General features: G+C 41.7%; 1 protein-coding gene across 5 annotated transcripts in view; it reads left to right on the forward strand.

The window, feature by feature from the left end:
- Window positions 1-25,086, forward strand: part of KDM4C (lysine demethylase 4C) — a 408,417-nt gene extending 383,331 nt beyond the window's left edge. For 3 of the 5 annotated variants that reach the window (XM_054583127.1, XM_054583130.1, XM_054583131.1), the window contains 3 exons: window positions 16,699-16,818; window positions 19,986-20,078; window positions 24,142-25,086. In XM_054583127.1, the coding sequence (XP_054439102.1) occupies window positions 16,699-16,818; window positions 19,986-20,078; window positions 24,142-24,318 (390 nt within the window). In that variant the 3' untranslated portion in view covers window positions 24,319-25,086. Of the gene's footprint in view, window positions 1-16,698; window positions 16,819-19,985; window positions 20,079-22,480; window positions 22,543-24,141 lie in introns of all 5 variants that reach the window. The other 2 variants (XM_054583128.1, XM_054583129.1) reach the window with 2 other exon arrangements.
- Window positions 25,087-26,384: the final 1,298 nt, after the last annotated feature.

The raw sequence follows: 26,384 nt of genomic DNA on the forward strand, positions 1-26,384 counted from the left end.
ACATTATACAAAAAATATTCAGGTGAGTTAAAAATCAATATGTAAAATCTAAGGAGTTTTAGGAGAAAATATGAAATAATATTTTTCTTACCCTGAAGTAAAATATTCAAACCCAGAAACTATAAAGTAACATATTGACAATATGACTATATTAAACAGTTAAGGCTATACAGTAATATGTATATATTAAATAAAAAGTTAAAGGACAAGTAATAGAATAGGAAAGTATTTGCAACACATCTAAAAAATGGTTAATAGCATTTAGGGGTTTGTTTGTTTTTTTTGTAGGGAAAAAATTCTACAAACCTTTAATCAGAAAATGGATAAAGAATACCAAAAAGTCATTTAAAGCTTTTTAAAAATAATAGAAATAGGCAAGAAATACATAAAAACAGATTTAGTTTCAACCAATAATAAAGTAACAGTTAACACATTGTCACACTTAGATTAATAAGTATTAATAATATTGGTAATATCAAGTATTGGTGACTGTGAAAGGAACTGAGTATTCGCAGACTCCTCTTCTTCATCTTCTTAAAGCAGTCCCTTTAGCATATCATGCAGTGCTGGCTTGGTGAAGATGTATTCTTTCACTTTCTTTTGTCTGAGAAACTCCTTATTTCGTCTTCCATTTTAATTGAGAGTCTTCCTGGGTAGAGCAGTCTTGGTTGCAGGACTTTGCCTTTCATGACTTGGAATATTTCTTGGCATTCCATTCTGACTTGTAGTGTTTCTGTTGAGAAGTCAGCTGCCAGCCATATCGGGGCTCCCTTGTATTCTACTACCTGTTTCTCCCTTGCCGCCTTTAGGATTGTCTGTTTGTCTTTGATGTTTGCCATTTTAATGATGATGTGTCTTGGAGTGGGCCTCATTGGGTTCCTCTTGAATGGCACCTTTTGTGCTTCCTGGACTTGTGTGACTTTCTCTCTCCTCAAATGAGGGAAGTTTTCCATCATTACTTTTTCAAACAGTTTCTCTATTCCTTGCTCCTCCTCTTCTCATTCTGGTATCCCTATATGGATATTATTATGTTTCAGGTCCTGCATTTCCCTCAATGCCTCTTCATTCTTTTTGAGTCTTTTTCTTTTTTCATTTTCTTGTTCTTTCTGGGAGCTTTTTTCTACCTTGTCCCCCAGCTCACTGATTTGATCTTCAGCTTCATCTAGCCTGCTTTTGATTCCTTCTACTGTGTTCTTCAATTCAGAGGCTGTATTCTTCATTTCCTCTTGTCTGTTGTTGATAGTTTCTATGTCCTTTTTCATGTTGATATAGTTTGCAGTAAGTTCCTCGTAGTGTCCCTGTAGTTTTTGTAATTCTGTCTGAGTTCACTGAACTCATTGAGCTTCCTTAGAACCATTGTTTGGAACTCAGTATATGATAGTTTAGTTGCCTCTATTTTATTTAGTTCTGTTTCTGGGGATTCCTCCTTTTCCTTTGTTTGGGGGGTATTTCTTTGTTTTCCCATTATTTGTGATACTCTTCTTTTTTGCTTTTGCTGCTTAAATTGATCTGTTTTGATTCCCTGAGTTTGCAGTGTGATCTTCTATGGTAGGAGACTGCTGTTTTTACTTTCTGGATATGCCTCTGATGATGTCAAATGTTGTCCCTGTCTGACCTTAGGCAGACTGTTCGAGACTTCCAGGAATCTACTGCCTGTGGCTGTCTCCTTTAGTTGTTCATCTAGTCACTCTGCACTCAGCAGTCAGCCTTAGGCACCACGGGACAGGGGCAGAGTTCCTCCTAGGGGGGGGTTGTTGTGTCCTCTCGTGCTGCTGCCACTCAGGATAGTGGTCTGCCTGAGCCAGATAGCTGCTGCCATATGGGGTATTAGTCAGCCCCAGAATTGTGCCAGCTACTCTCTCAGTTCTCTCCCCAAAGCTTCCTTCGCCAGTCTCTCCTCAGGAGTCTCTAGCCCACTCTGCCCCTGTCTCTTCCGGAAACCAGGGTAAGTGGCTGGAAATAAAAATTTATACGTTTGCCCTTTAAAAGGCTCTTTGCATATCCAGCCACCTGTCTCTGGCAGAGAGCAACCCTGCTGCTTTTCGCATCTGGTTGTTATCTGTGTACTTTTTGGGCCTCTGGTGCTATAGGATGGAGATCCCTGCTTATGGTTAGACCATGCTCTTCTCAGGGGAATCCCACTGGCTGTTTCAATATCCCTCTGGTCCTGCCACCCATGGGAAGCAAATCTGAACAGCGTGTGATTGGCCCTGGGAAACCTGTTTGGATCTATCAGCAATTCACAGCTTGTAGCTGCCTCTGAGCACTAGACTTTGAGGAGGGTCAGCTAAAGTCAAAGCTTCCAGTGATCCACCTTTGCCTGCTGGCTGCCAGTAGACTGCTTGTTAGGCTAAGTCACTGATAGAGCCTCCAGTTTTACTCCTTAGTAACAGGGCTTAAGCTCTACAGGGTGAAACGAGAGGGACTCCTGCAGGTGGTGCTATTGCTTCCCCTAGGCTGATTCCACAGGGAGGGGAGTGCTCTGCCTGAGAAAGGTGGCCTCTGCAGTATGGGGAATTACTGTGCAACAGGGATCCTGGCGGCTGACATTCAGCTCTCTCCCCAGAGCCACCAACTCCAGACTCTTTTTACATGGCTCTAATATGCTCTGCCCTCCCTCTACAGTCAGGGTAGGTGGCTGCTAATGTTATTTTTGTGTGTTGTTCCTATAGGAGGTTGTTTGCATCTTTAACTGTCTCTCCCTGATGGACAGAAATCTCGCTGCTTTTTACAGCCGGATGTTATTTGTGTCCCCTTCCCAGTTCAGGTGCTATAGTCTGGGGAGCCCAGCCTGCAGTTTACATCACACACTTCTCAGGGGAAACCCCCAGCCACTGTAGTATCCCTCTGGCACTTCAGATGCCACCCGTGGGAGCCTAGCCACCACTCTTGCACCTTCGCACTACCTAGCAGTCTCGATGTGATGATGTGGTTTATTCCATAAGTCCTTATAAGGCTTCTCTCTAGCTAGTGTTCAGTTGGTTATTCAGGACGATTTTTCTATAATTTAATTGTAATTCCAGTTTGGTCCTGGGAGAGAGTTAGTATAGCTTCCACCTACTCTGTCACCGTCTTGAATCCTTTCAAGTCATTTCATTTCATTTTTTCAGTCCTTCTCTTCAAAATGGGGATATTTGGCCTAGGTGCTCTTATAGACCTTTTCAGATTCTGGCAGGGGAGAAAAGCAATGGCTTATCTATAATCATCTCTGACTATAAGCATGGGAATGTGTCCTGGCACAGCCATTCCCTCTTTTGCACATACGCATTTTCCTGTCATGATTCCAGGCTTTAATGTTCACTTGTGTGGGAAATGTGAGTCCAAGACCTGGAAAGTGGCTATTATGTGGGTTCATAATGCCACACTCCAGCATGTTTTCTTTGTATATTGCAGTATCGTTTGGAGAACAAGTTATTCTTAAGTCTCATCCCAGGTATAATTTTTCTTGAGATATTTTTACACACCGTGTTGTTTTTTGTTTGTTTTTTTTTGCAGTTAAGCATTTCACCACAGAAACTTTATAAAAGTCTTTTTCATAGCAGTAGGCTGAGCCCCCTACACCTATCTGTTATATCAGTTTTGCATTTTTTTACTTTACCCATTTGGGAGTCACACAATTGGTTTAAGTTAAAACAGTCCTTCTCGTGGGCCCGCCAGAGAATAAGGTAGTGCTGCGTGAGTAGGTCTTTTTCTTGGGGTGTTGATCCAAAAGGATACTCCTTTTCTTTGGCCATAGAAGAGGCTGATATTATAAACAGCTAAAAGAGTATAGCCAGAGAGTGACTGAGATTAGATTAAGGGAAATGTTAACTGCTCGTGTGTGTCTGATTTTTCTTCCGCTCTTGTGCACACTCCATTCCTAACACTTTGGTGAAAGAAGAGAGCAGTCAGACAAGGGCTTTGGAAATTTAGGAAACATACTGTTAGCTCTGCCTATAACTTCTAGTGGGACTTGGACAGGTCATTCATGAGGGAATCTTAGCCACAGTGTCTGTTGTCTAGTTCTGAGTAGCCATGGCTCAGTTTGGGGCTGCTGCATTGAATGAGACAAGCTAGGGGGTAAGTGTACATTCCCTCCCACCGCAGCCGTTAAAATACCCCATTCCCTCCCCCATTCTCCTCTGTGACTCTCTCCGACTCCCACCCCTAGAGGAAGTTTCATCTGCCATACTCCTATGAGTGGTTCTCAGGCCCTTTATTAAACATTACAAGTGGCAGGTAGCTCACTACCAATTTATTGTTATAATTATTAGGACGCATTTGGTTCTTTGTGTAGAATCTACTGCCTCTGCAATACCCCACAAGCCAGTCTTAGTTTGTGACTTCTAGAGCAAAACTGGGGGACGCAGGGGGAACCCACCTCATTCTCCCTTTACTCACAACTCTTTCCATGTCTGTAGAGAGCTATCAGTTTCCTCCTGAGTCTTCTCAAACCCTAACAAAACTTCCCTCCTTCTTGAATCAGTTAATACGTATTTGTTGCAGGAAGGAATGAGTGATTTAATTAAAAAGTGGTTTTCAGAATGCTCTTCCTCCAGGACACTTAGGATAATATTCTTTGGACAATGTCCCACTCAAAATGTGGCTCTCACATGTGAGACCACAGTGCCCAAAACCCAGCCTGACTGTGCAAACATGACAGCTCTGGTCCTTCTATCTGCCATTGAATGCTTACCAATGCAACTAGGAACAGTGTTACATGAATTATTTATGCCACTATTAAAAATCATGTTTTCAGAGAATATTTAATGGCACAAGATAATAAATGGAAAAATCAGGCTCAAAATTGTATGTACAGTATGATCCCAATTATATATAAAAATATAAATATGCAAAGGAAAAATCCTCAAAGGAAATGCATCAAAATGTTACTGATTATATCTGAAGAGTGTAATCATAGGTGATTATGATTTTCAACTTTATCACCTTATGGTTTCCATATGAGCATGTTTTATTTTTATAATCAGAAAAAATTATTTTTTTTTAAAAGATCTGATCCCTTCTGAGAATTCTTTATATCTTGACTCACTTACCTTGATTTTCCTTATCTGGATTCTTTCAGATTCTTGTGTCAAAATTTCATTTTAGTTCTCCCATTTCTTAGCTCTCTAGGATGTAATGACCACATAATATCCTAATAATCTTTCTGTTAAATGCTTCTGCTTTACACTGTAGTTCTATATGTAGTTCTTACATTTATCTTTTTGTTATTATTTTTTAATTTTTATTGAATTTATTGGGGTGACATTGGTTAATAAAATTATATCGTTTTTCAGGTGTACAATTCTACATCATCTGTATATTATATTGTGTGGTCACCACCCCATGTTTTGTGGTTTGTTTTTTTTTTAAATTTTAATGTCTGCATTTTCTACTAGAGTTACATAAAGTAAAAAAAACCCACATCTGTTTTTCTTACTGCTAATCCTAAAGCAAAGGAGGTGCTTGAATATTAGGCATTGAGTGGATGACTTCCCCCTGTCTTCTTCCTAGTTGTGTGACCTGGGGTACATCAGGCACGTCTTTACCTGCGTGGGGGTTGATGCCTGCCTACCTCCAGGACTGGGTTGTTTGGATTTCAACTAGGATAACATTGTCTGATCTTCTGTAGCAGGTTATTGGCTTCTCATTGCATTCTTTCTTCACAAGTTTCAATCCCAAGGGTCACCTTCTACCAAGGTTTTGTCCCCTCAGTGTTATCCTTCAGATGTTCCCTGTTGATTTAAATTATATTCAGTCATCGTTCACATTGAAGTCACCAGCTACCAGTCACTGCACTTTGCTTTTCTATTCTCTCCTTTTAAATATGTTATAATTCCCCCCAACAACCCTGTAATTTTGTATTATCATCTCCCTTTGATTGATGAGGAAACCGGGACAGAGAGAGAGAAAACAGCTTTTGCCTGGTAACGGCTCTTTGACCCCAGGTAGTGTGACTCCTGACGTGGAAGCACTGGCCTGTGCCACTTTAACGTGATGTGTCCTGTGTGAGTCCAGCCTGCACTCTGGAAGGGGGAACACACACCACATAGCAAAACATGAATCTGGTGCTGACGCTCTGATCTCAAAGCCCCTAGTGTGGCATGTGAGCATAGAACAGCCTTCTTTCCCACAACGCTTATATTTACCTTTCCTTTCATCTTTCTTTTTTCAGTTTTTGGAACTGACATTTATTTTTAGCAACCATTACAGAGATGTTCACCTCAAGCCTGTTTTTCTCCATTTTGCAACATAAATTTTTATTGATATAATAAATATTTTGCTTCCTGCGTGCATTTTAGCCTTTTCCAACATCTATAAAAAGGGGGAAAGATCTGTCCTATATAGATGGAAAAAATTTCCCCCTATTGGAGTATGTGTAGTGTTGGTCCTGGGATCCTTCAGCTTTAGTGTCGGCAGGAAAAATAGGAGGAGGTTGCAGCCAGCTCAGGGCAGTACTTAGAAATAGTTCTGGCTGTTTTTCCAAGCAGGGAAGAATTGGATGTATAGCAGACGACCATGTAACCCTGGGCAAAGGAGTTGATACCAGTTATCCATAAATTTGAGGTAAATACTAGGATTATTATTGGAATTATTGAAATACAATGTATAAAGTAGTTAGGATGGTGTCTAGCACATAATAAACAATCAGGTATTGTTTGTGACTGCAGTTTGGTTATTTTTGTTGGTGATCGTGGCAGTAATTTTTAGTCAGCTCCTTGGTTATAGAGGGTACCTGAGCATAAGGCTACTAGTAACACTTGAAAATTATACATCTTCTATACCTTTATCAAAGGAGAGGTTATTGAAAGATCATCTAAAAGAAGTACCAGGAAGTTTTAAACATATAAATCTCCTTTTCGAATAGTTTGTATATCAAGGGCTTTTAAGAGTCGGACTTGAAAGATTTTATATTTTGACCTCTGCTGTGATGGGGCAGCAGCCCTGGGATCATTGGCGGGATCCTCCAGAACACTCTCCAGAGGAAGTGGAAGGGGTTGGCCCATCTCTCTCCTCCTGGCTCAGCCACACCACTGAGTACATTCAGCACAATAGCCTGACCAACTGCGGCGTCCCAATAAAGTCAGGGTGCTGATGCCAGAGGCTCCAACAGTGATCCTGCAAAACGCTGCTGGAGTTGCCAGCTCGCTTTTCTCTTGGGCACCTGTCTTTAAGTGCTACCTTACTGCTCTCATCACAACTTACCTAGACAGGTGAGTGCAGGAGAGTTTAAATGGGGACTCTGTGATTAATTTAGTTTATATGGAGGATGATTTAACATTGAAAGAAGGCATGAGGAGTTTTGGTTAATCATAAGGAGAAAGTCCGTGACACAGTTGGTAATAAGAGAGTGAGTCATGGACACAGAGAGCTCCTACTTCCCTGTTACCACATACAGTTCCTCTTATTGTGGATATTCATGTATATGTTTGGGTCTCCTGCTGGACTCTGAATTCCTTGAGAGAAAGGACTTTAAAAGGACTATTTTTATCTCTTTCTCCAATGCTGAGATCAGTGCTAGGCACAAAGGAAACACTCAGTATATGCCAGAGTGAGAGAGAAAAGTGGAGAGAGGGGAAAGGAGGAGCAGGGTCTCTATAAGGTGGGTGATTGGTTCATTTATTCACCTTTAAGTTCCATTCATACTCTCCAATTCTAAGAATGCAGAGAATCTTTTGTTGGCATTTCAGAGCCTCCTGCCTTGTCCCTTATGCCCACATAAGCTCACTGCCTCCCTGTGTCCCTCTGTCACAGGCCCCTTTGGTTAGATTAGCTCCCCAATGTCACCCTTGACTCTGGTTATTGACTTTTTAATGTATCCTCACTTCAAAAGAAAAGGAAAGTAATTTCCAAAGAAACTGCTAACTTTGTACTTTCTATGCCTTTTAAAACTTTTGCATGCCAGAACCTCACCTATTTCTAATATAAAGATGTAACTTATTTTAGAAATATTTCTTCTGAGGCTTAGTGTAGTAACTTTCAGAAAACAACCTCCATCTCAGCCTCTATGCTTTTACTAGGCATGTGTTCCCTCTTGGCTTATAGCAGAAGGGAAAGTGTATGTTAACAAACTAAGTGATCCTCAAGAATTCACCAAATGTCAGTGCTATTCTTTCTGTGAAGACATTCATTCAGAAGATAGGTGTAAGTATATGAATATTGGGGAAGTATGGCTGGTGGAAAAGAATTTAGTTATTCGAGGGAATAAGGAGGGCATTGCTCCAGCTTAATGGAGACAAGAAGAGCATCTCGGATAGGGAAAGAGGGGGTGTGTGTGTGTGTGGTGTGTGTGTGTATGTGTGTGTTTCCATTTAAGAAGGAAAGAAAGAAAAACAATTAAAAAGGACATCAGACTTGGAGCTTTCCTAGAATGATGAGCATCAATATGGAAGTGAGCTGGTTCGAATCCATTATCCCACAGGCTGAAATGACTGTTTTATAACTACCACAGAACATTCTTAGAAAAGATGCCTCAGTGTAGGAGCATTCCAAATTTTCTTTCAGGTGTGTTAGAAGGCTTTCAAGTACTATAGAATGGCTATAGTCAGATAAAGCAGCGTGGAATTAGTTCTTTCTTATATGTGGACTGTATAGTACGTGCTCGGACATGATTTCACGCAGTGATTCTCAACCTGGCTTAGCATCAAATTGCTTGGAAGAAGAGGGCTCTGTCACACCCAAACCAGCAGTTACTTATCAGTCAGGGCCATCAGTTGTTAAGTAACAAACACTGAATGTAACTGATTTAAGCACCACAGAAATTTAGAGTAAGGCTAATAGGAAGCTCACAGAATCTCCAGTTCTGCAAAAGAACAAGGTCAGAAGATAAGGGAGATCAAATGGAGGCTTCTCAGCCAGGATACAGGCAGGATGAAGCCACAGAGCACAGGCAGGACAAGGCCACTGAGCCAGTCCAGGAAGGATGTGACCACCTCCTCCTGTGTGGTCATCCTGGACTTGGACTCAGCCATCAGCTGCTGCGAGAGCAATCTGCCTTCTTTTGTTTCTCTGCATCTCTGTTCACAGGTTTCACATCCTGGGCAGGGGAAGCCAACTGGCCAGGCCCCTGCGCATGTCTGCTGCCAGGGAAGCTGGGCAAAGCAGTATCTGGCATTTTCCGGCACCTATAATGGCAGGCTAGCTCTGCTTCCCACTTAGACTTTGAAGGGGGAAAGGGATTCAGGTGCTGAGCAGCCAAACAAATGACAGATAGTCAGTGTGATTGGTACTGGCTGTCAGTCAGCCTTGTTAATCCCTTCCAGAGTCCAGTAATGAGCAGGTGATTATCACTCAAAATGCCAGCAGCTGCTGCCATCAGTTTGCCGCTGGTTGCCTAGGCATGTTTCCCAAGGCGGGGCATCACAGGCATCAAGCTACGTGTGGATTAAGTACTGGGAAATCACGTACCATGTCTTCATCTGGTGCAGCTGGACTGATAGTCAGGGCTGCTTGCTTTGTAGTTTTTACTTAGTAGGGGGAGAGGTGGGCACGGATGAAGAGGGGAGTGGTAAGACAAGCAACAGTGACGGACAGAAGCTTTTAGATGTTTGTTTCAAATAGCCCAGCGAGTTCCAAGAACACGCCTTCAGAATTCAAATAATCATGCTGGCATTTGGACTTTTCTCTGTAGTTAGTAGAAAAATGTAGGAGTTGGGCCCTGACTCTGGCAGGAATATGATACGACACAGTCCTCATGCCTGGGTTGACGGCCCATATCCATCCTTTAATCAAAGCCAAAAGTCCACCCTTGACTGTGACTGTTATTTTTACATCATCTATTTAGTACTCTAGCTACCGGCTTAGTGGCAGTTCCAGGCATCTGTGTCCCTGTGGAGAGGACTCGGGCAGATTTTAGGGAAGTTTACACATCTCTGGAGGCAATCCAGCAAATGGTACACAGCTATTTTTGTCAGGTGAAGGCAAACTGCTCCTGGGAGTCTAGACAGCACCTGAAAAAAATGCATTAGTTAACATTTTTAATGCATACAGTTTTCCAGCAGAGGTGTGTACTTGCTCTAACAACATGTTACAAACTCCATTAGGAAAGACCTTATCAACATTTACATCCTTTATTATAATAGATCTCAAAATCTGGAATTCTTACCAAAAAAATCGCTCAGATCACCTAAAGCTACAGGGAGGGATAGGGCCTGCAACTCTCATAATGTGTGTCTCAGTGGTCGGGACCACACTTTGAGAAGCTGTGCTCTATTGTCTCATTCCTTACGCACAGCCCAAGCCAGATGTGAGCAAGCCGAAAACCCTTAAAAGCAAGGGAAGACCATTCAATGTGGCTTTCCACAAACTAAATCCCCTTGTTTTCAGACATTTTATTTTATTTTTCATGCCTTTTTCCTTTTTAAATTATAGTTTATTGATTATGTTACAGTTGTCTCAATTTTTTCCCCTTTGGACCCCCATCCAGCACCAGCCACTCCCTTAGGCCATCCCCACACCTTTGTTCATGTCCATGGGTCATGCATGTAAGTTCTTTGGCTACTCCATTTCCTGTACTGTACTTTATATCCCCATGGCTATTCTGTGACTACCTATTTGTATTTCTTAATCCTCTCATCTCTTCATTCCTCAAATCTTCATCCTATCTGGCAACCATCAAAACACTTTCAGTATCCATGATTCTGTCTCTGTTCTTTTTGTTTGCTTAGTTTGTTTTTTATAGTCAGTTGGTGTGTGTTTATTTAGGTATGTGTTTATTGCCATTTTATTGTTCATAAATAAACATATTGTTCATAGTTTTGATCTTCTCCTTTTTCTTAAATAAGTCCCTTTAACATTTCATATAATGATGGCTTGGTGATGATGAACTTCTTTAGTTTTTCTTGTCTGGGAAGCTCTTTTTCTGTCCTTTGATTCTAAATGATAGCTTTTCATCCATGGCCAAACCACGCTGAACGTGCCCGATCTTGTCTAAGTGATAGCTTTGCAGGGTAGAGAATCTTGGCTGTAGGTCCCTGCTTTTCATGACGTTGAATACTTCTTGCCAATGCCTCCTAGCCTGCAAAAGTTTCTTATGAGAAATCAGCTGATAGTCTTATGGAAACTCCCATGTATGGTAACTAACTGCTTTATCTTGCTGCTTTTAAGATTCTCCCTCTATCTTTAACCTTTAGCATTTTAATTATGATGTGTCTTGAAGTGGGCCTGTTTGCATCCATCTTGTTTGGGTCTCCGTGCTTTCTGGACTTACATGTCTATTTCTTTCACCAAATTAGGGAAGTTTTCTGTCGTTATATTTTCAGATAGGTTTCCAATTTCTTGCTCTTCTCTTCTCCCTCTGGCACCTCTATGATGTGAACGTTGGTACACTTGAAGTCGTTCTAGAGGTTCCTTATACTTTCCTCGTTTTTTTGGATCCTCTTTTCTACTTGTCCTGATTGGTTGTTTTTGTTCCCTTATGTTCCATATCGTTGCTTTGATTATCAGCTGCGTCTGTTCTACTGTTAATTCCCTGTAAATTGTTCTTTATTTCCACTAGTATATCCTCCATTTCTGCCTTCATTTCTTTTTTATGCTGTTGAGGTCCTACTAAGTTCTTTGAGCATCCTTATAACCAGTGTTTTGAATTTTGCATTTGATAGATTGCTTTTCTCCATTTTGTTTAGTTCTTTTTCTGGAGTTTTGATCTGTTCTTTCATTTGAGCCATGTTTCTTTGTCTCCTCATTTTGACTGCCTCCATGTATTTGTTTCCATGTATTAAGTGAAGCTGCTATGACTCCCTGTTTTGGTAGTATGGCCTAATGTAGTAGGTGTCTTACAGTGTCTAGTGGCACAGCCTCCCCAGTCACTCAAGATGGGTACTCAAGGTAGGCCCTTCATGTGGCCTGATGATACCCTCCTCTTGTAGTTGAGCCTTGATTGGTTTTGGCACATCAATGGGAAGGATTTGGCCAAGCCAATCAACCGCAAGGACTGACTGTGACCACTGACCACCAACCTCTGCCCTCTTTGGAGGATCCACTGTGCAAGGGAAGGGTAGTGGTGTTCCAGTGTGGTCTGTAGCTGTCCACAGGGTACACAGGCTCTGGGGTTTCCCAGGTGATACAGGCCCAAGTCAGCCACCACCTATTCTGCCCAAGACCACCTCGCATGAGCTACAAAGCAATCTGCAGATGACTGCTACTTGTGTTGGGCTTGGAGGTTCCCAGGTGAAGCCAAACTGTGATCCAAATCTGGCGGCTGTTAGTGCTGAGCCTGGGGCTACTTGGCCAGAGGTATGGTATAGGGGCTGGCAGGTCTCAGGCTGGTTGTTGCTTCTTTGAGAGGATTTAGGAAGATGTGATGTCTGAGCTGAGACCAGCCATTCATTCATATGGAAAAGCCACTGTTTCAGACAGCTTGGGTCAGGCAGAGCCTCAGGGATTACCCAGGATGGGGCAAATAGTGGTAGTCAGATTGAAGGAGTCTCAGATATAGCACCAGCCTGCCAGCTCTGTGGTTTTGTGAGGGGAGGGCTCAGAAAAGGAACAGTGGCCTCTGCCCATCTTTCTCTCTGAGAGAAGGCTGTCCCCGAGCTCTTGTCCTGACGCTAGACACTTTGGGTCCTTCCCGTATGCCACTGGAACCTTTCAAGCTTCTATCCTGGTGCTGGAGCTCAGAGGGAGTGAGTCTGAGTAAGTCTGTGTACGAGCTTTTTAAGAGGAACTGCTTGGAACTCCAGTACTTCTGTTCACTGACTCAAATCCTACTAGTTTTTACAGCCAGAAGTTATGGGGGCTAATTGTCCTGGCTCTGGAACCCTGGGCTGGTGGTGTCTTGTGTAGGGCTGGAACCCCTTACTTCTGAAATATCCCTCCAGAAATTTTATCCACCACACTTGGGTGACGGACCAGCCTGTTCCACATCTCTGCCCCTCCTACCAGTCTGGATGGATGTGGTTTCTTTAGTTCTGTTGTTGTCAGACTTCACTCAACTCGATTTCTGACGGTTTGGAGTGATGGTGGTTCTGTAGTGTAGTTGTAATTTTGATGTGGTTATGTGAGGAGGCAAGCCATGTTTACCTATGCCTCCATATACCACACCTTTTATTTTTAACATAGACCTTTTTTCCATGTGAAATCTTACTCAGAAACCCAGTCTATAAAGCACAGTTCTGCTGCGGTGGAAGTGATTATGGGGGCCAAACCTGATGTACTCTGCATAGATTTCAGCTCTCTCAAGGACCCGTGAGGCCCCTCCCCCACAGAGTTGTGGAACTCCATGTGACAGGCCTCCAAGTATGGAGAAGATGCCCTCTGTCTCTCTGTATGTTGGGGAACTAGACATTGGTGTCGACTCTGGTGTCTCACAAAGGTAGGTGGTCAGTAAATAGATACTAGTTTAGTGATTGTGGCAGTTTTGAGGATACCCTGTGGCTTTTGCTTTGGAGGGATCAGGGATACCTCAATATCGAACCTTCCAACTTCTCCTCATCAGCCCATATGTTCCTGGTTCCATTTCTGTTTAAATGCTTTATACTCCACATAGTCATAGGAGGCTTCTGGCAAACTCAGAGTTTGATACAGCTAATGAATTGAAACTGCTTCTCCGTGGAGGGAACTAGATGTTACAAAAATAACTCTTTGTGTTTTCCTCTGAGCACCTTAAATCTGTTTGAAAAGTAGCTGGATTTAAATAATGAATAATACTCAGTAAATGAAGTTATATTCAAGTCAAATATATCCTCACCCAGCTAAAGGACCTGGCAAAGGGTGAGAAGGCAGCTATCACGACAAAGTATAGTGCCTCCTGGCGGTGCAGGGGAGGCGAGTCACAGAACAATTTTATATTGTTGGTTGGTTATTTTTCTTTAGTTTTCCACTATGAATAAAGAAAAAAAAAGGGTTGTAAAAGTAAGAATGTTGAGAAAGCAAACTGAAGTATCTTTCCTTGATTTTGCCATGGAAGAGTATGAGTTGGTTTAGAGTTTTGGGGCTGCTGGAGAGCAAAGCTAGGTTGTGACTGAGTCAGGAGCTCTTTGAGGCCAGGCCCTTTCAGTGCCCTATTAGGATTTGTCGTGATTAAAGGGTTGATTGACAAGTAGTAAGAAAGATATCAAACTATATCTCAGGCATTTAATTTTCAGACACCTTTTAATAAAAAGGATTGTTTTTCACTTGTTAATGTTGCGTATCTTTAGTTCATTAGTGAAGCCATACTTTTATGATATGTATCTCAAATAAACTTTATACTTTGCTTACATTTTATGGCCACTGCGGTGACATGGTACCTAGAATAGCAAGTCAGGATTGTTTGGGAGAGTTATTTTAAAGGCTTGAAAACCTCTGTGGAAGGTTAAATCTATAAAAATAAGGACCTACTACTCCCGCTTGATGGTGGTTTTTGGTGGATGCATAAACTGGAAGTGCAGCCTCCATAATTCCCTGAGGCCTTGACTTATCTCAGTTGGGATTGAAGAAGGGCCCAATAAATAGAACTTACCCTCTTTGAGGAAAAGCAATATAGAGAGACAAAGAAGTCAGGATTTGGAGATTTTTTAAAATCTCCTTCAGTACAAATAAAGCAGATATTGCAGAGTGCGGCTCATATCTGCAGGCACACAGGTTTCCTAGTATTTGACCTGAGAGTGAGACAGGTCTCCTAGGGGTACCACCAGCCCCTTTCTGGGGAAGGAGCAGAGCAGAATGAGTGCTCTGCCCACAGGTTGTTCCAAAGAGAAAGGTAAAGTGAGGGGTTAAGGCAGAGTTGCGGATGTGTCCTGGCTCACAGCCCCTGGGTATCTCAGCACATTTTTTACAGTGCCCCTAGGCCAAAAGAAACACCAAACAGTTCCATCTATACATTAAGTTAGGTCTAAACAATATGAACAACTTATATTCTCCTGAAAATATTCCACAGAGCCCCAGCGAGTTTGCTGTGGCACCCAAGGCTCTCTGGTACATAGTTTGGAAAATACAGTCTCCTTCAGAACTCAGCAATAAAATTAAGTCGCTCCATATTCTCTTAGTAAAATGAATGAACGAGGGCATAGAAAAAAGGCTGGGAGCATTACTCTATGGAGCTTCCTCCCCATGGAAGAAAACTTTAGGAGAGGGAAGAAATATACTCGTGTCCCAGAGTGTCACCAAAGTATCCAGGTTTCAGCTCAGAGTTATCCCAGAGATAATGTGACTCCCTAACATAGGAGACTAGACAGTGTGTATAATATTTAGAAGTTAAACCTTTTAATATTCTTAATACCACATTCGTATTTGGAAGAGAAATGGAAAGTGAGGTGATAACCCCAGGCGCATATATAGAATGCTACATGTCTATAGCCTGCCCTTTCAGTTCTGCATGCCCCAAGTCAAATATTATGAAGGCCAAGAATAAACTTATTTTCAATGAACTAAGTTAGATACAGACTGTCAATTCTACAGAGCTGCTGAGCATAATTTTTTTTTTTTGCCATTGTCCATACCTCTAAATGGAAGCATAGCCTGTAGAGAGAAAGATGAATATCTGAGCTTTTTCTCTTTACTCCGACCCCAAAATAAAATGACCACTTTACTATAATGCAAGATATTAATAATAAAAAGTAGTATATGGTAGATTTCTAATCATAAACTAAATATTTTCTGTATTTGACTGTCATTATACCACAAAACCATGTCCTGACTGCATGTGTAGCTTGATTGGTCAAGTGTGCATTTCAATTAGTCAGATTTTCCTCATCAGTAAAACACCAGGATTAGCAAAACATGAATTGTTAAACATCCAGAAAACTTACCAAAGTAGTTAAGTATTTAATTCCTTTATATTAGAATTTTATGGTGCCATGTTGAACACATAAATTTAAGAGCTTGCAACATGTCAATGAGAGGGTTTTATTGCTTTATCTGTATGCCCCCTCACGTGCCTGCCCCCCCCCCCCAAAAGCACCTTCCAGGATGAACTGCTAGGAAATTCGCTCTGAATTACTGCCGTCAGAAGAGGCAGTGTTGAGTAGAATAACTGAAGTGAGAAGACTGTGGTTATGGCTGTCACCATGATTACCTGTGGAAAGAAGTGGGCTAGTCACTTAAGGGAGATGCCGGCAGAGGAGGCCTGCCACCCAGGACGCAGTGCCCCAGCCATGCTACAGACACTCCCTGTGCTCCTTTTCTTTGCTCCTTCCTCAAGGACCACCAGCTGCCGTCTCACTCTGCCTCTTCCCCCACCACATTTTGAACTGGGTGTCCTCAGCTTTTGTTCTTCTATCAGCTCCTCTCCTCCACTGGTCATCATAACTTACGGGAGCTTCCTCAGAGGCTCAGGTTCCTTGTCAGTACAATGGGGGATAATTGATAACCTCTGCCTACTTCATGGAGTGATTATGAGGCTTAAATGAAATGTATGTTAAAGCATTTTGTTAACTGCAAAATGCTACATAAATGTCATGTGTTATAAATCATTAGCTGGTCTATTCCTCAGCTAAAGTGTTTTTATGTATATTTTACTCACCCTCTGAACAGTTCTTTGTCAAGTAGCAAATGTAAATGCTGCTGGTTTTTTTTCCTGCTTGGATTATGGTGATTCTTTTGCAACTTTATGATGTAGGCTGAATCTTTAAGTACTCCTTCGGCTCATATTGCTTCCCCTGAACACCCATGCAAGATCATAATCCATAAAACACAGAGGCAATAACTCCTTTTAATTGCCAGGAGTTCATCATTTGCTAAGTTCTAACTGCAGTCACTTAGACACTTGTCTTGAAAAGCCTGTCTCTGTTTATTCCATAGAGCCGAGACTGTGTGAGACTGGGCCCTCCTGCTGAAGGAGAAGTCATCCAAGTCAAGTGGCCTGATGGCAAACTCTATGGCGCAAAATATCTCGGGTTGAATGTGGCCCACATGTACCAGGTGAGTGCTGTCCAGTGCCTGATGCTTGCTGAGACGGACAGGAGAAACCAGAGGGCATATCCAGTGTGCTGCAGATCAGGAAGTCGTATCAGTAAGGGGTACCTCTTAATTTATAAAGGAAGCAAAGATTTGATGTCTGATGACCTAGGTATTGGAGTTTTATTACCATGTTTGACACTGAAGACCCTAATAACATTTGGTGAGTGGTAAGGAACATTGTTAGGCTGCAAAGATAAGCAACTGGATGCAAGACTGTCTCCCTCTGTTTCCATCATATGGGGAGAGACTAATTTATCTCACCATAAACCAAGACAGTGATGGCTGTACATCAGCCAGCAGCCCTTGAATATGTGGCTTTTGCCTGAGAGGCATGACCCCCATTGGGTATCTCAGCGAACCCAAACCAATGGTGCATTGACGCGGATGTGGCCAGTTATACACCCGAGCTTAAAGGGGTTCTGCTCAATGAAAGGTGCAGCTATCTGTTGGATGTTCTGTTCACAAGAGAACTCTACGTTTTACTAAAGAGTATTTAATTAAAAAATGAATTTTATCCGTATCAAAAATGAGATAAGTTTTAACAGGAAAACAACATGGATAGCACATATACATACTTAAATTCCTTTAGAAAGATTGTAAAGAAAAACAAACTTATTAAAATCAATACACTGTAGTATTTTGAGTAACAAATGGCAGAAATCAACGTTCTCAAGCTAAGTAGGAGAGTAAAACAGGATGATTGAAGTAAAAGGAGAAAAAACAAGAAGGTCCAGGCCTGTTAAGTTAAAAACAGCTTGAGAATAAGACTACCAATTTCAGTAGAAAAGTTGTTCAAAGACCAATAAGGGGCAAGAACTTAAATGGAAGAGCACATTGTGAGACACCGCATCGGGAACTAGAGCACAGTGTAATTAAAAGTGTTCAAAGAAGTTTGGAAAACGTAAAGAAGAACATTTTTTAAGGTCTAGAAAAACCCTAAGGGACTGGGGAGGGGAGGATATATATCTCGTGTGGAGGCCGGTTTTCCCTTGGTATTGGTGGCAATGTTAAGTTGCAGGTTCAGGTCATTTATAATAGGGTAGGTACTGGAGCTTCTTTGCATCAGAATTTCCAAAATTAGACAAAAGTCTCAGGGACAGGTTGATAATACTGGAGACTCCTAGAAAAGAAGCATTATTATATCATGCAAAAGAAAGTAATTATGTTTAATTAAACAATAAATGCAAAAGTGAAGCATTTTCACATTTCACATGTAGCAAAGCTGTTTGCTACACGAAAAGTGTAATAATAAGAACATGTTGAAATTCAGGCTAATTAGTAATCAGTGTGTTAGCTTCAGTTGAATTGATGATGGGCTGTCAACATAGGACTGTGAGCATATTTATAGACATAATGAAAAAGTTAAGACTAACATTAAAATTGTCTCTCAAGTACAAGTAGTTTAAAATTCCTCATTAAACCAGTGATCTTTTGAGATCATTTTGTGTTTTGTGTCTAATTATTGAACCTTGCCATTGAATAGGCAAAAACATTTATAAAAATAGACATAACTAAAATACCTCCTGCACAGTGATGAAAATCCTAAGTATATGTATTTTTGGATGCTTATAGTTGCCCTGTAAGGTAGGTGTTTTTGACTCATAGTGTACAAATGAGGGCATAAAGGATCATCGAATTTAGTAATTTGTTTAAGGGCACACATCTGGTAAAGAGGATGGCCAGAATTTGCTCTCAGCTCTGTCCCAACTGCAGCTCTGCCCCTCCCAGATTGCTAGGGACAGCAGCTCCCTGATTTTAGCCCTGAAGTCCTGCATTCAGGAGACCCGTCAGTCCTGGGCACACCGGCACAGTTGGTCACCATTGCATACTCCTCTTTTCGTTTTATAATTGCCGTTTTCTCCTGTAGATTTAGCAAATGATCTAAAACGAAGAAAGGTAGGCACAGGTGGCTCTAGCTATGCTATCAAATTGTATAAATGAGATGACACCTTGGCCTAATTAAATATTAAAGAAACCATTGTGCTAAAACAAGGCCAGAAGAAAAGGGCTCTCTCCTCAGCCTTCTCAGAGTAACAGGGAGAGCGCTCTTGTGACTGAGGCCTGATTCCACCCTGCTATTTCAGCTTAATCAGATGAGAGCAGGGCATGGATAATAAGTGTAATTATATATTTTATTATAATATTTTCTAAACTCCAGCATTTTTTTATTAACGTAGCTCAGCTCCATGGTTTAACTTAAACTGAAAAAAGTGCAAGCATGTTTTTATTTCTGAGAAGTAAAGCATTCAAACAAACAGACAAGTTAGGGACTTCAAAGATGTTCTGAGTGGTTCAGAGTTAAAACGTGTTAGGTATTCTACCCTGTTTGCATCCCTTTTGTTGTTTTCCCCTAAAAGAGTTCACTTAGCATTAAACCTGAACCAAGAACAATCCCTTCATATGGGACATTTGAAGAATTCCCCCCAGATGCTCTAGGTTTCTGTTAACCAGTGTTATACCCTTTTCTGTGAAAAAAGTCTCCTACAATGTTGGAAAAAAACTGATTATGAAATTATCACTCCCATTTGATTAGCTTGAAAAAAGTTTTTAAACATTTTCATTTTAGGTGATATTTTTACACATTAGTGTGATTTAATTGTTATGAGACTGTCAATGTGAGATATTCCTGGCCATTTGGTTGAATTTGACAAACATGAGTGCTAAACATTAAAGTAAGAACTTGAGATATTATTTTATCTGGGAGGATTATTATATCATCATTTCTTTCTCATGGAGAAACAGCCTCCCTCTCGTATTGTCAGAACCTCTTAAAGAAACAACTGGTACTGATAGGCCCAACCTGTCTTAAATTGGTCACAATCTCAGGTTTTGAGAAATTACTTAAGCAGAAGCTGCTTTTCTTTGTTTTTGCTTTGGGGAATAAAATGCTCATAGCACATATTCTAAGACAGTCATTTTCAAGAATTTTTGCTTGTTCAAAAACGTATTTTGTTCCTAGTTTGACAAGGGAAAGGCCCTTTCTTCCTTCCTTGGATGTTGGCTGGTTCCCTCGTTTATTCTGCTTCACCCTTTTTTTCTTTTTTTATGTCGTTAATTGGAACACTGAAAAAAGTGGTTAGTGCTTGTTTGTTTTTGAATATAGATCATGATGTTTTATTTTTCATTAGGTTGAATTTGAAGATGGATCCCAGATAGCAATGAAGAGAGAGGACATCTACACTTTAGATGAAGAGTTACCCAAGAGAGTGAAAGCTCGTTTCGTAAGTGCCGGCACTTGCCACTCAGGGATCTGCCCTGCGATTCCCTAATCCTCTCCTAGCAGGAAAGTTGCTTAGGCTTCCGGGTTGATTTTGAAGAAAGTCAATGCAACTTTTCCCTTATTGAAATCTATTGAATGCAAACCTCAAATTTGACCCAAATCAGGGAAACCGGTGTAGGTTCCTTATTTTTTCTCTATTGATGCTTCTTTGGGTTAACATTTACTGGCGTACACAATAGTTGTTGAAGATGTGCTCTATCTCTTCAGGTACTGTGAGCATACAGAGGTAGCATCAAGGCATTTACAGTCTTGTTAGTAGAAGCAACAGTAAAAGAAAATTTTCAGTAGTAGATTAAAGGGGGCTCAGCATAAGTGAATGTCTTTTTCCTATAGCCTTATCATATATTGATTAACTTTTCTAACAGCAAAGTTAACTTCTCTACTTTCTTCTGTTTTAGGTCTAACAGAGACCTAAAAAACTGGATAACTTGTCAGAAGTTTGTTAATATTTGTATCAGTTCATAATTAAACTAAGCTCTCACTTTTATAAGAAAAGGAATAAAGAAACCCAAATTTAGTTGTGTGAATAGTACTAAAGCAGTGCAGTAAAAAAGAAAATGCTGTTGGTTTCAAGCCCAGCACATACCATTAAAAGACAAATAAACATGGAAAAATAATCAAAACTGAAGTCGTTAAAAAATATAATTCATAAAACTTAGTTTTCATTATTGTATCATAAAATATTTAGTGGACCCTGAAATGAAGTCAGTATTACTCATTTAGAATTTCATTCTGTTGCATCTGCAAAATGATAAATACTGAACAGGGAAATTTGAATGAATGGGATTTTTCTGACTAAAATGAAAATTCTTTTCTGAATAAATGATACCCTTAGTTTTAGTTAGCTGCTTCTACTAACAAGATTGCGTACGCTTATGATGTACTTTTCTGCAGTGATAGAGTTACTATGGATTGATTTGGAAAAACCATGGGTTTTCTTAAATGTTCAGTTGTATATTTAGCTCCTTTTCCATCAGGTGGGATCCTGAGACTAGGCAATTGCATCACATGTGAACTGACTTTCCTTCTTAGCTGCATTCTTGACAGCAAGGTCCTTCAAAGTGAAACACTCAAGAGAGGAGTGATAGTAACTGTACTGATACCCACCCACAGCGCACATCTTTGATTTCCTAATCCATGTACGGTTAACCATCCTACAAGCCTGGCCTCATACATTTCACATACTATTGCTTAATCGTATTAAAAGAAAGCTTTCAGTTTTCTCTGAGATCATAATCTCTTTGTTCCACCTTAGAATTGTCTCCAATATTAGGATGCCCTCTCCTGTAGCTTTACTTGAACTCATCTCCTGAGTTTTTCAAGGTCCATTTCTCTGAACAATTACAATAAATTCACCCTTTCTTTTTTAAATTCCTAGAGAGAAAAAAAAAAACCCTGTTAATAAAGAAAAGGCAGTGAAAAATATGTCACGTATATAATCTGAATGTAGCCTGTTATGTCAAACAGTTGAGCCTTGTAGAAAATATGTTCAGAAACGAAGGTTCACAGTCACTGAATGCAGCTCACCACCTTTGCTTTTATTGAGTCAAAGGCTTAGGCGCTCTCCTTGTAGCAAACTGGCTTCTTCAGGTTGGTGTATAACACTCCAGCCCTTGGTTGGTTTGTCTATGACTGCTCTTTTTTTTTTTTTTTCCAGTTGGTAAAACAAAACTAATTGGAAAACTCATTGATGGAAGATATTTATAGCTAGAGAAATCTCTCCTGTGTGTTTTAAGCAGGGGTGAGTTAGCAGCCCTTGCTGGGAGGCCCCCATGTTTTAATGACTGTGCTCACCCAGACACACGCTGACTTGGAGAGAAATTTTTCAAAAGAGTCAGCAGTCCACCTCAGTGATTGTGCTGGGTTCTATGCCACTAACTTCAGAAACAGCCCCATTACTTTTTATTGTCTCACAGAATAACCATAGCAACAGTGCATAATTAACTAGAGCTACTGGTAAATCGGTTTTATTATTGTGTTTGAGAAGCTGACTTTTGCTGTTCCACACAGTGGCAACACTTTCATGGATGTTTTATTTTCTCCTTTGATAACTTTAGCACTTATAAAAGGGAAAGGTTACTCAAAGGAAGTACTTTGCCGAGAATAAATGAGACAAAAATGTTTTCTCCCAGTGGCAGAGGGTGCCTACCAGCCCGCAGTCTTCCCTAGTTAAACAAGGTCGTTTCTGGGGACCCTTGGAGGCAGGCTGTTACCCTGGATAATCCCCTGTAGCTGGCAGGGAACATGCCCAGCTGTGTACTTGGGTCCATTTTTTAGTTTTCAAACCTCTTTGCAACTATTCCTTTATTTGCTGCTTCTTCATGATTGACTGTGTGTTTTCAGGCCCTAAAAGCTGGACCTTGTTGCCTCTGTCACCAACCAGGGGACGTAGCCTCAGTGACACAGTAAGATGCACTACATGTTGGTGTTATTGTAGGCTTTCCCTGAGCATAACAGAAAAAGCCCATATCCCTTCCCCCACCTAACACTAACTGAGCAGTGTCTGAGTGCTGGGCATGTTGCCTGGTGTTGAGAGCGTGTTAAATTTTGTACTCAGTCCCTCAATAGCCTCACCCTCATGGATGTTTAGGAAACCCCTGATGGGAAGAAGCTTACCTGTCCGTCATCCCTGCTGCTGTCCTCATTCTCCTGCATTAACATGTAAAGTGTTACAGAAACCCACAAGAAGGGCCCTCAGATTTGCCTGTGGCAGAGAAGATGGAATATCTTCCAGGCAAAGGAGACAGTGTGTCCGAAGACAGAAATGCACGAGAGAGCCTGTAGTGTGACTGGGACCTACAAACCAGCCAGTCTGACTGGAGCATGGGAATTATACCAGGTTACACAGGTTCAGCCTAGAGAGCTGGGATGTTATCTTGAAGGCAGTAGGGCTGTTGAAATATTGTAAGGATGGGTGTCATTTAGTCAGAAAGTTTATAGAGAATGTTCATCTACTGGTTCTACAGAAAATAGCCAGGGGGCATGTAGCATTTGTTGCAATGCTTTAGAAGAGGAAGAATCTGCACCATGGGGTTGGTAGGGTTAAGGAATAAAGGATGGAGGGCTTCATGGAGTAGGAGGTCCTAGACAGGCTCGGGACAGAGGGGAGCCTACAGTGAGTTTTAGGTTTCTGATCAGTGTAGCTGGATGGATGGGAATAGTTGTGTAATTTATGAAATATAGGCAGGACAACAATGGAGAAGGAAGAATGTGAGTTCAGTTTAGTACAGGTTGATTTGAAGCGCCTCTCGGATAGCCCAGTGGGCCTCTGGACATGCAGGCCTGAGCGCGGGAGGAGGTCTGGACTGGAGTGGCAGATGTCAGCATCACAGGAGTAGATGCAGGAATTGAAGCCATGAATAGTAGGCGTGAAGACCCAGGGTACACGTGTGGCGAGAAGGACACATAAAAAATCCCAGGGGCATCAGAGGTGAGCAAATAGTTAAGAAAGGGGAACCCCTGAGACATCCACAGGGAACAGCCAGAGGAGGTGGAGATGCGAGAGGAGGGGCTTATGACAGAGGAGGGAGCTTTGACCAATAGTTAGGTGACCAAAGAGGCAAATATTTTTAGGATAGAAAAGTGTCATAGGACCTAGGACTTGAGCAAAGACAGTTTCAGGGAGGTTGTTGGGGCAGAGGCCCAGAGTAAGTACGAAAAGGAGTGAATTAGAGATGACTGTTGACAAATTTCTCAAAAATCTGTTTGGGCAGGAGACAGAGGGAAGGTGGAAGTGAGGGAGATTTAAATGAGAAGACTTTGGCCCTGCTTGTGTTGGGGAAAGTCCCCAGGGGTTGGATATCTTGAAGAAAGAGGGTCTAGATGGAGACAGGAGACTGTAACAGGTAGGAAGGTTCCAGAGCACCTGTGTGGGGCCCTTTCACCCTGGGCTGGTGACCTGTCTGGCACCCCATCCATTCCCTGTTGCCTGGACCAGATCTTTGTGCATTCTTGTCATGGTCAAATGCCATGCCCTTCTGCAATGTAACGCTGGCTAATTTTAGTCCACAGCCTCTGATATGCGATTTGAAGATACATTTTATGGAACCGACATAATCCAAGGGGAGAAAAAGAGACAAAGAGTGCTGAGCTCCAGGTTTAAGAACGAATACGTGGATGACCCCGTGTACCGCACTTTTTTGAAGAGCTCTTTCCAGAAGAAGTGCCAGAAGAGACAATAGCCTGCATGTGCTGCTGCAGGCAACAGAGCAGCTTGGGCTGGAGAGGAAAGGCAAGGGGACAGCCATTGACTGTGTCATATGTTCCTGCAGTAGGTGACGGGGTGGCTCTGACAGTGGAAAACTAGGCTTCCCAGAGGGTGGCAACCTAAACCACAAAATACACACATTATTAATTGGGTAGAACAACCTGAAGTCATTCTCCCCTCTTGCTTTCACTTGCGAGCAATTGTCTTTTATGATCCCAAAGGATTTTCCTAAGTGAAAGGAAATGTAGTGAATCACCCACCAAAAAAGCCACAGCCAGAGGAGGTGGGTCACCACAGGTGGCTTAGGCCCCGGGTCAGGAAACACATGGAAACCTCCCTTCCCCCGCCCAGCAAGTGGGAGCCTCAACACCCAGGGGGAGGGTGGTAATTTATATATTTTCCACAGTCAGGGAAGGACTCTCGCTTATTTGTTTTAAATGGCATTTTTTATAAAACATTTTTAAAACACAAAAGGCATGTATGGTAATGAGATTTACCCGTGTGCTATCTGTATTTCCCATGTACAGAACTTTTGCATTTTTTTATATCCCTACTGCTTTCGATTGTGTCTGATGAGAACTGAGTTGCTGGCCTTTGTGAAATTTTTGGCTCTTGAGAAAGAATTCTTATGAACTGTATGGGAATTTTATATATTTAAAGAGGGAAATCTGGGGCTGTTATTTTTAAACACTTTTTTTCATAATACATATTCTGAGTAGATATTTATAAAATGTTTCTTTCATTATGTGTTTGTAAAATTAGAGTTTAAATAAATATGCTTTGATGCATAGTTTTGAATTAATATGATTTTTTCCTTTTTAAAACAGCCTGAAAATGTACTAGTGTTTAAAAATAAAGATTTCCATTTTCTCCAGCTCTGTCTTCTGACTTGCTTATTCATCTAGGTTTCAACCAATAGAAAGACGAGTTTTATTTGGGAGCTGGCTATCAAGAGATGCTGGCACACAGGTTTGTCAGACCCTCCTCCTACCGTGGACTTTTTTAAATCACCGTGGACACAGGGCCGAACACTGGTGGCGTATTACTGAGGATAAGGGCTTTCTGCCTGTGTGCTGTGACAACGGCAGCGTTTTCCTAAGCTCCTTCTTCTAGGCCTGAAGAAACCTGAGCGCCTGGGGTCTGCAGCTTTTCCCGCCAGGTTTTTTGGTCCCCGGTTACTGTTAGAAGAGATTATATGGATCCTTCAAACCCTCCCCTCACTTTATAGAGGATGCGTCAGGGATAGGTGGACAAGGGATTGCCCAGGGCCACGCTGTCCCCGGTAATGCTTCAGTGAACTGTGGCCGCAGTGATACTGTGCAACAGCTGCAGAATCTCAGTAAGCACTTCTTTTGCTTACGAGTCTGTAGGTTGGTGGATCCAGGCTGGGCTTGGCCGGCAGCTCTGCTGACCTTGGCTTGGGTGAGCTCACATACCTGCTCCACATGTCTCCTGTCAGCCCGCTGGACCCTGCGGGTCACCCAGGTAAGGTCTTCTCAGGTCAATGGCAGAGGTGGAAAGCAAGTGAGCCCAGCTGAGTGAGCACATTTCAGTCCTGCTTGTGATGTTGGTTAACATTCCGTCCAAATCCCGCAGCCACGGATTGGAGGGCATTTCAGAGTTTCGTGGCAAAGAATGTTCATGTATTGGGTTACAGGGCAGAGAATAAAAAGCTGAAACATTAATCACAGAGTCACAGTTAAATCTCAGTTCTCTGGCCCGAGTACTGGCTGAGTGCTGAATTTCCAGTGCCTTGTGGCTGAACTCTGAGCTGGGGAAGAGCCCCACCAGCCCTATTTTTACAGACTGAGCACTTCACATTCTCTAGTATAGTCATATATTTTATCAAGTAATCAAGCTTGCATTTTCTGTCTCTGGGTTTTGAATGGAACTGACCTGCTGTCTCTCTGATATGCCAGGAAAGTAGGCCTGTGTAAGGCATTAGGAGGAATTAATCTAAATAGGATCATTCGTTTTGTACATGTTTGCCTGTCAGCAAGATTGCTGATTGGCTGCCACAGGGAGAGAATATGCAGAGAG

Source organism: Pteronotus mesoamericanus, unplaced genomic scaffold (genome assembly GCF_021234165.1).
Source record: "Pteronotus mesoamericanus isolate MK-2021 breed Mesoamerican mustached bat unplaced genomic scaffold, CSHL_Meso_final contig_73, whole genome shotgun sequence".
NCBI lineage: Eukaryota > Metazoa > Chordata > Mammalia > Chiroptera > Mormoopidae > Pteronotus > Pteronotus mesoamericanus.